At 38.7% G+C, this 10,323-nt stretch overlaps 1 protein-coding gene across 2 annotated transcripts; it reads right to left on the reverse strand.

Annotated features, from left to right (window-relative positions):
* Positions 1 to 1,243: 1,243 nt before the first annotated feature.
* Positions 1,244 to 9,922, reverse strand: LOC149006743 (F-box/kelch-repeat protein At1g26930-like). 2 transcript variants are annotated; one of them, XM_089165652.1, is made up of 2 exons: positions 9,678 to 9,922; positions 1,244 to 8,952 (listed from the first exon to the last, which is right to left on the reverse strand). In XM_089165652.1, the coding sequence occupies exon 2, from the start codon at positions 8,876 to 8,878 to the stop codon at positions 7,433 to 7,435; it is 1,446 nt and encodes a 481-aa protein (XP_089021778.1). In that variant the 5' UTR covers positions 8,879 to 8,952; positions 9,678 to 9,922; the 3' UTR covers positions 1,244 to 7,432. The 2 variants fall into 2 exon arrangements, with proteins under 2 accessions (XP_089021778.1, XP_089021777.1); XM_089165651.1 differs by having other exon boundaries at positions 9,674 to 9,922.
* Positions 9,923 to 10,323: the final 401 nt, after the last annotated feature.

Consider the following 10,323-nt stretch of genomic DNA (forward strand, 5'->3'; position numbering starts at 1 on the left):
AACAAGCCCTAAGGAATAAAAAATATAAAACTTATACCTAAAGATGAAGTAACCGTTGATGATCCAGAGAAGAATCAAAAGCTTGTTGGAAAACAGAATTATTTGGCAAAGACTTGACCTAACATGCCTTTCCCGTCAGCGTTGTGATTCAATTTTTGTCTATTCATCAAACTGCTCATTAGGATGCAGTTGTACACATATTAAGGTATCTTAAGAGAGGCCCTAGTCATGGGTTCTTCTACATAGATCACAGTCACAGAAGAACTGAAGGATTTTCAGATGCTGATTAGGCTGACTAGCTGACAGATTAAAGATTTACCACAAGCTATTATACCTTGGTTGGAGTGAAGTGTGTCATGTAAGAGTAAGAAACAGATAGTGATTGCTAAATCAAATGCAGAGAGTATCAAGCCATAGCACTTCACACATAAGAGTTAACGTGGATTAGGCAATTTTTGGGGGACCTTGGCTTTGATCATGAGTAACCTATGTCTCTATGGTGTGATAATCAAGTTTCCATTCACATAACATTAAATCTTCTTTTCCACAAGTGAATGGAGCAAATTGAAGCAGACTACCACTTTGTTCATGAGAAGCTGCAACAAGGACTGATTCCCATTTGTCATGTTCAAAACAAAGAACAGTTAGTTGACTTATTTACAAAATCTTTGGGGGCTGAAAGAGTGAGTTATCGGTAACAAGCTAGGAATATTCAATGTATATTCTCTAGCTTGACAGGGGAGTATTAGAAGAGATGCTTGGGGGTAGAATAGGAAAAGAAATAGAGCTCTCAGGATTAGTGACTTGCACTGAATCTCGAGAGCCTGTTTGGAGAAATTGAGAATCCTTACTGGTTTGACCAAAAAAAAAAAGAGAGAATCCTAATTGGACTCTTAAGTCTCAGTTGTTTAATTCATAGTTGTCAAGGTGACGCTTAAGTGTCCAGGCAGTCCCTGCCTAGCCAAAGCGACCGTTGCTTTTCTTTAAGTCAATAAAGTGGTCGCTTAAACGTCCAAGCAGGCACTTGGACGTTTTGCTTGCCCACCTGCCGCTTTATTGGCACTTTTAAAAAAACAAACAAACGTTTTTCCTATTTTCTTCTTTGAGATTCTGAAATAATACTTCTATGGTAAACCCAATATCAGTATATCGCATCTTTGGTTACCAACAATAAACCCAATATCACATCTCTGTGATTCTAAAATAGCATTTCTTCTCTAAGATTCTGATATTGGTGTTTTTTTTTTTTTTTTTTAATGTTACTTTTTTTGGTTATCAACTGGAAGTGAATGCATAATGCCTAAGTTATTAATTTAGCAGGTGTCTGAGTTACCTTTTGTCTCCCAGTAGGGTTGTTTAATTGTTTTGATAATTTGGTTGTTAAACTTTGAAGTTTGATTTGTGACTTTGATGTTATTATATTTGAAGTTAATGACTATCTTACATTCTCCAATCTTATATACTGATTATATGAATGAGCTTTTCATTAAGTTTGCAAAATGTTTCATACGTAAATGCTAGGAATTTTATGTAACTTTTGATATTTGGATCAAATATCAAAAATTAACACTAGAACGCTTTGACTTCTTAATCATCGATGTTAGCACTCAGAAGCTTTAGTGCCTTGGAAGCCCTCCATCGCTTTGGTCGCTTTGACAACCTTGGTTTAATTTGAGATGTATTCTTTTATTTTTCCTAAAATAAAACCCCTGTTCTGGACTGCCTCACTAAGTAGTGAGGTTTCTCTCTCTCTCTCTCTCTCTCTCTCTCTATTTTATCTCTCAGGCTTTCTTCATTCCATGTTCTTATAACAAGTAACATGATTTACTCATTGCAAACACTTACTTTGAAGGGAGAACAGCATTTCGATACATTCAAAGTGGGCACCATAACAGCTAAATAGATTCCATCCTAACTAGAAGAGGTTGAATAGATTGTCATCAACAGATTATAAGGTTATATTAAAGGAAAGCGTAACCACAGAACATGGATTTGTGGTAACAAATGTGTAAATCTACACAAAAAATCATTGAAAAAAGCGAGGGGGGAAAAGAGTGAGCTTATTTACCCTAGGCTAAGGTAGTGGAGCTTGAAAAGAGATACCTCGAAATTATTTATTGATAAAGTAGTCAAACAAGGAAGTGGAACTTTGATAAAGAAAGTAATACGATATGGACTAAGAAGGCTGCTGAAGTAGCATATTGATAGGAAAGTGCCACTCCTCTACGCAGAATTGGTTGATGACGTTCAAACTGCCATTGAGGACAAAGTTAGTTTTAAAATATGGCAAAGGACTAATGACGATTAAGCTAAGAAGAATGTAGGAATAGAAAGGTGAAGAAATTTGAAGATCTATATAACAATCTTAGTGAAAAGAAGTAGGGAAAGCTATCCAGGAGACAGCTACAATGAAAGAAAGCAATGGCGGAGAAGATGTAATTCTAACCCTGAAAAAGAAAAATACCAAAACATTGTGCATGTGAACAGGATACAGCCCACATTGTGTCGGCGAGAATTCTCTTGAGGTTCCTCTGGGGCCCAAGATCCGGTTCAATTTAGTCTGCGTGAGGGGTTAACAATTCAGTTTTGTTGACTTGGGTAACAAGTTAGTGACTGTTAGTTACTTTAATCTTTAGTTTCAACATCTCTGCTTCTATTTTTGCAGGTCAATGTGATTAGAGTTACATAGGCAGCAAATTATTCTCTGTTTTATTTTAAGCAACTTAGTCCTGTATATTGTAATAGACAAGAACAGGTGTCCCCACGATTTGAATGAAAATGAAGTTTGCTTGCAATTCGCTTAGTCTTGACAGACACTGACAAAGGGTGAGATGCCTTGGATGAGATAACTGACCCACCTTATCCCCATTTCCCCTTCCCTTGCTTGGTCTCTCTTCTTTTTCTTATAATTTGTATTTGTTTTACAAAGCTGTTACAGAGAATCCAAGACACCTAGTTTAAGTTTACAGACTTGTTGGAGGTCCTCAGTAAGCCCTACAACTACTGGAATGACTGCTTCCTGGATTGAGAAATCAGATAAACCTAAAGCAGTTCAGTATCAAGCTTTGTGTTGCTGATTTCTGCCTACGGATTGGTGTGTCATGTGAAGTCCTACTAGGATGAAGTTTTGGAGACTAATCTGATCATCAAGGCCTTCACTCACTTACCAGGAGAATATATCCTTAAGAGTTTCAGCACTTTTATGAGGAGAATATATTCTTAAAAGTTTAAGAACTTCTTAATTCTGCATCTGCAACACTGTTTCTCATCAGTTTTTGTTGCAACTTTGAACGACAGTCCACATGCAAACCCACTCCTAATCAATATCATCGAGTGAAATTACTCCTCACTTGCAGAACCTAGGTTTAACCATGGTTTAGAATCAAAGTTTTGGCTGGATTGTCTGGAACTTCTTACTTTCTTCTTTTAGCCCCTACCTTCTATTTTTCTGACTTGCATATATCCCCACATATGCCCACCAAAGTAGGCCTAAACTTGGAGGTTGATCCACCAAACAAGACCTAAGCTTGACACGAGCTTAATATTGTTGATCTGTTACACCTATTACATTTTAGGGTTAAGTTAATAGTAATCTGTCCTTACATTAAGAGATCTGAACATTATTAGAGATGTATTAAAAGTGAAGGTAGGTATTAAAAAGGGAGATTACTTCTAGGACCTACTAATTGAAGACAATTCAAGTAATAGAGCCCCATAAGATTGCATTATTCACCATGATACTAAATGTATCCATGAAAGATTTGGGTGTCTGAAGTAAAAGAAACTTTAAGGAGGATGAGAGTAGGTAAGAAAGACCCTAAGCCCAGAGGTCCCAATATAAATGTAGAAGGAATTAGGAATTTGCAGTTTATCTTGGCTAACAAGATCATTAATAAGATTATGAGCATAAGGAAATGCCAGACGAATGGAGGAAAAGCACAGGTTTCAATTTGACAGAACAGAGGTGCTTTCCTTGCTGCAATAACTATAGAGGCATAATAGAACTAAAGTTCATACATACTTCATACTAAGAAATTAGAATGTTTTTGAAACCCATTTGTTTATCTCACGAAGATCCAGAACAGAAAATACAGTTTATGGCATCTTGATGAGTTATGAAGATCAATGATGGAATAAAAAGGTTTTAAGATAAATATAATGAATAGGGTGTCATGGCATCTTGATGGGTTATGAAGATCAACAGTGGAATCAAAAGGTTTTTTTAAATGAGTACAATGAAGATGTTTTATAGTGGTTTAATCATAAATAAAGAAGGTAATATTAAGGATCATGTTTCACAGCATCAACATAGGATAAGTGAAGTGGAGAGATGCATGCAAGTGTTGTCTGATCAACGTATTCATTTATAAAACTTAAAAGGAAAATTCAATAGGACTGTAACACATTTGTCTTAATGACATACAATGTGGATTATTGGTAATTAAGAAGCATCACATCAAAAACTCAAGAGTTAATGAGGATGTTGGGATGGAACTACAGAAAAACCTGGTAGTACAAAGCAAGGAATGAACATATTCAAGCTGATTTGCATTATAATCTACAAGAAAGTCATTTGAGTTGGCATAGCCATGTGAAATAGAGGGCTTTGGATGTTACAGTACAGACTACAAAGGAGCAATCCAATTCAGATTGAAGGAAGTAAAAGAGCCAGTGATGCAGGTCCAGGGACCAATATCCTCAGGAAGAGGACAGCCAGAATGGGTTTCTCAAGTTTTCTGCCCAGCTATTTTACTCTATTTTCAGTCGATCATGTCGATAAACTGATAGTTGCTGGACGGTTGGTTGACAGGTGTCTGGCTAGCGAAGAACCTGAAAAAAACTAGTACAGTAGATTAGATTCGATTTCAGTTAGGACTTTTATTTTGAGAATTTTAATTTTAATTAAACAGCCCTCACGTTTAAGAAGGCTGAGGGCTCTGTGCTATTTGTTTTATCTCAAATTCCTGAACAAAAGGGAGCTGGGAGTTTAGAAATTAGTTACCTACTTTGTCTCTAGGTAGTTTAGAAATTAGTTACCTAATTTGTCTCTAGGTAGTTTTAAGGTTTGTTTAAAACTACAAGTCTATCTAATTCTGACAAAAGAATATTTTCAATTTATAATTTGGCATTATACCTATTTAAAGCACTAATCAATTGATATTATAGAATTCAGATGTACACATTTTATTTTGCTGTTCGCAAGAGCTATTGCTGCTGCGATTTGAGATTAGTCTGATGTGCAAAATCCAGATTGACCTAGTGAGTCATATCTAGGTTGAAGCTTGGTGAGTCATATCCAAGTAGCCTAGGTTAGTCATATCCAAGGGAGCTTCTAGGGGAGTATTATTATAGTTGCTACCCTGATCGGATGAGTAATATCCAAATCCTCTACCCTCCATTTTCTCCTTTTTGATCCTTCTATTTTCGTTTTTGGAAACCCTAGGCTAATACAACCTACTCATAGTCTAGACTCTAGATTCAACATCAGTACCCATCCAAAATCAACGCACAGCTCCCATTATGACCCCAACACTCAAATCCCATTGCTTCCCAAGAAAATCATTAAAGCTGCCATTCAACCTCCATTATTTCAAAACCTGCAACTAAAGATTTCATTGGCTTTTAATCCCCAGTATGGCTTCTACTTTTGAAGAAGTCATCTACCCTAGACTCCCTCCATTTCCTCCAAATAATAACCCAATAGTCTGCTCTAGTCCCTTTGACCATAGTCCTAGTTTCCCTCAACCACCCCCTTAATCTAGGGGTTGTCCAAATCATCCAAAACTTCAATCAGTAGATTCCATCATATCAGCCCCTCTCTTGAAGTCCTCACCTATAAGACCTCCTCCTAGCATCACAAACAATTACAACCAAACCTTGCCCAAGATAAGCACTGTTTTGGTTTATTGTTGAGTTCAGCCATTGAAATATTCACCCTTGTTTGGCTTGCTAACACAACACAACATCAGCGAGAAGCAGACCTAAAATGATCCAAGAAGAAGCGCTGGAAAGCCAAGCATGACTTAAGCCTTGCATCAAGTAGTACCTCCAATAGAGCTCATTGCAGGGCAAGGATCCATGTAGCCAACAAATTGGTAGGGATAACTGTTGTTGTTGATGGTGGTGGTATGTGAATTAGAAGAGCTGGTGATGACATTTGTGTCATCTGGCCTGAGATCTCCTGATTAAGTCCAAGCAAAAGGCTGCCAAAATACCACCTGAAGATACTCCTTGGAATCAAAAAAAGATCGGCATTGTCAGAAAGTGGTTGACTCTCAAACTTTAGTTCACACACAATGCCTTCTTTCATGCAGTGCATTATTTTTTTCTTCCCAACCAGTCATCAGTCTATTACCATTCAAATAGTACAACCAAATGAAAGGTTATTAATTCGACTATCTAACCATAAACAAAAGCAATTTTCTGTGTAGAAACCAATCAGACATCCATCCCTAAACAAATGCAATCTTTCATGCAGTGCATAGATCTTGCAACGATCTCATGAGTCATGACCCAGGATTTTCCTATAACATGTGACAGACATAATGGGGATGTAAAAAACTTCCAAGATCTCTTACTTTAGGTAGCATCAACCAAAATTTTGGAATCTTTATATTTTTATTTTAATAATAAGAATAGAAATAAATCAAATTTCTTGGCACCTCTGTTCTCACCAAATTGCCAAAAAAAAAAAACATGCTAGGATCCACATTCACACAGAGAAACAAATTCAGATCAAGTAGAAAAGGTTGAATATAATTCACCTCACTATGTAAAAGTCCTTAATACTCATTGTTGAAGTCAAACATAAAGATTAGAATGGGATTCGCTTCATGCATAAGAAGATCAAAGGGAAGAGAACTTCTCAACGCAAATCTTCTCTCCGAGAAAAAGACAACCAAATTGTACTCATTATTGAAGTTGAACATGCAGATAAGAACAGGATTAATATATGCCTAAGAAGATCAAAGGGTGAATAGAAACTCTTAAAGCAAATTTCTCTTCAAGAAAAAGACAAACAGATTCTGAGAACAGAAATATCTCCACAGTGCTAAACAACATCTGCAAGCATTCTTGGCAGCCTACCAATGTATTGGACTTTCAATTATTAACTTATCATTTTGCTACATGATGAGCACCTTTTAAAGGTTCGGTTGATACAAAGGAGGAAGATGCAATTTCAATTTAAAAAATAACAACAAAAATAGAAAGGAAAAATTGGGGCTTGGGGTAGAGAAAAAAATCCAGAGCTCCTTACATGAAAGCATTCTATTAAATCTGGAGTAAAACCTGAAATTTCCCAGGAAAAATAACAGGCAGAGATTACCCATCAGCCGGGATCCTATACTTTAAGACCACCTTCTACATCATATCCAACCATTGTAAGCCACCATACAATGCACGGGATGTCAACAGAACCAAACCCCCCACATCAGCAACCCATCACAGCACAATTATAAACAAAGCTTGCCAAATGCTTGCTGGCTAACAGGCGCCACTCTGGTGGGCCTTCATCTGGGAACCATGAATTGAGCTCTACAATCCCTCCACCCATGTTCCTAGGTCCACCAATAACAATAAGCTGATTGCCACATGCCCTAAATGCAAGGCCCCAACCATTCACTGAGGCTGCTCGCTCGGGCAACCAACCAAGAGTTGTCCATGAGTTATGATCCTTTGAATATTTCCTCAGCTCGTTCTCTGCATAATCAGCTGCATACAGCTCATTATTTACAACTGCAACCAGAGGTGGTGCTGTTGTGCCATTTGGTCTATTCTGCATGGGGGACATGTTGGGGATTTCACGCCAAACTCCAGTCTGCAAATCATATTCTTCTCCACATGTAAGTGGTTCTGGGTTGCTTCCCCCAATGACATAAAATTTCCCATCCATAAATACCCCAGAGCACATCTTTCTTGGCTTGTTCATGCTTGGGAGCACCTTCCAAGTTCCAGTCACCGAGTTGTAAAGCTCTGCCGAATTCATCGAATTACCTCGTGTGTCAGATCCTCCAGCTACAATCGCAATCTCCCCAAGGCTGGCAGACCCAAACAAGCATCTGGGGCTGTTCATCTTCAAGCCCGAAGACCAGGAATTTGTCAAAATACTGTATCTATATATTACTTGAGAAGTAATCTCCTTCCCAAATACCAGAAGCTCCGTACCCACAGCTAGGGACTCCTTATCAGCACACATGAAACACTCATTCGCTGGCATCCTTGGCAAATGCATCCACCGGCGACGATTGGGATCAAATGCCTCCCACTCAAGTAGCTGGCAAGAAAAATACACCCAATGCTCGACTATCTGCTTCTGGCGTCGGAGCCTGTACAGCTCCCCATTTCGAATCAACCACCGAAAACTTCGGTTCAGGCAGGCCAGTGTATCGTAGTCGGATCTCGAGCAAAGAAGGAGACAGTTGATCGACAAATCACGACCGAGTTGCTGGATTAGAGAATCCAGCTCTGATTGATGCCCATGCTCTGAATGGTCTTCAGGAAGCTCTGAGGGATAGCAGTTGATAACCATTTCCTGGCTATCAGATTGTTCTTCAGGGAACCGGTTGAGATCAATACAGCAATCCCCAGACGTATCGGAATCTGATTGATTGATCCCACGATGGCGCTTATGAGACTGGAGTTCAGAAGGTTGGGAGAGGTTATGCAGATGTCTAATCATTTCCCTTTCCCCTCTCTGTTGCTCGAGAGCTGGGTTGGATGCTTCTCTCTGCTCATGTGGTTCTTCCCGTTCATCCTCCAAAGGACGCTTTCCGTTTGAGATCTCGATGAGACGGTAAGTCATGTAAGCCCACTTACTTTCTTGTTCACATGAGCCTGGCAGAGCCCTCGAAATCAGATAAGACTGACCTTCCAACATGTCTCCCGAATTCAACCGGGAACAGCAGCAGATTTTCAACTCCGACTTCAAGCAGCAGCACAAGCGCCTACTCCCTTCAGCACAAAAACGAAATCCACAGCTAATCAGTCAAAAATAAATCCGATTGCGTGAACTTCCGGAATAAAATAAAAAATAAAAGTTAAAACAATCGATTTTGGATTTTAAAAATGCGATCTTCCAAGCACTAGCTGATTAAGAAACCCGAACTGTAAATCAATTTCCAGAGACAATGAAATCCAAAACGCTAAAGAAAAGAAACAGATTAAATTTTTAAATTTTAGCCTGTCACAATCCTTTCTCATCGATCCAAATAGAAAATAAGTGGAAGATGAAATGATTTAATGATTCATGCAACGCTAGCAATCGCACTTCGGGTAATAAATTAAGTCGAATCACCCTGAAATGAAAAACACGAAAATGAAATTAAAATCACACAACAGAAACATAAAAAAATCCCCAAACGCAAAAGTTCAGCGACAAGGTCTCGGTTTGCAAGCAAAACGCCAAGATGAAATCTGTCGTTATTCTGTGAAGATCCTGCAATCCAGTTCCAATCTATTACATCAAAACACTAAATTCTCATTCTATCGCCCCCGTTATTTTGAACCAAAATGCCCATTTTTTGGATTGTTATTTCCAGAACAATTCTGCATGTATAGTATTCGTCATTCGCGAGAGAAAGAAGAAAAAAAAAGTGAAATGGAGATCCCAGCCCACAGAGAAAACATGAATAGAAACAAAAGAAAGAACAGAACAGAACAGAAACTGTAGTACCTACGATTTGGATTAGAAGGAGAGAACTGTTACTGGACTAGAATTTTACGAAATTTCGCCTCTCCTGTTCTTTTGTCTTTGTATTTCCGATTTTCTATTCAAATCACGCCCAAAATCTATGAAGCTACAGATTTGGCCTTGAGAATGGAGAACCTACTCTACAGAGCTTCTTTATCTCTCGTTCTCTCTCTCTTCTTGTTCTTCTCTCTTTCTCTCGCTTTCTCCCACGCACAGCTCACTCGAGCTCGGTAGTCGAGACTGGTTCGTTCCACTTCTAAATTTATACGAAGGAATTATTTATTTATTTTTCCGGAGATTGGGGTGGGGTTGGTTAACTTTTTACCTCGAATGGAAGAGGTGGGGGCGCACAAACCATGAAACCGCCGGTTTGGGTCGGCGGGTCGAATTGAAACCGCTAACGACCGTATCCTCCACTTGTCCACGCGTAGCGGGTCGTTTTAAATGAGAAAACGAGCTCTCCGTTTTTTCCCTTAACGCTCCCGTTAGACCGTTACTTAAATTTCTTTTGATTCTTAACGTCCGTTATAACGGCTACCTCAAATCCCTAGTTCGTGTTCATGACTCACTCGCTTCGCTTCTGACGATCGTTTGGGGCGTTACAACTCCAACGCCTTCATAGTCTCAAATTC

Source organism: Hakea prostrata, chromosome 8 (assembly GCF_041222555.1).
Source record: "Hakea prostrata isolate BN-2017 chromosome 8, UWA_Hpros_2, whole genome shotgun sequence".
Lineage (NCBI taxonomy): Eukaryota > Viridiplantae > Streptophyta > Magnoliopsida > Proteales > Proteaceae > Hakea > Hakea prostrata.

Coding starts and splice junctions, on each gene's coding strand:
- LOC149006743 (XM_089165652.1), bottom strand. CDS start 8,878: ATGTTGGAAGGTCAGTCTTATCTGATTTCGAGGGCTCTGCCAGGCTCA.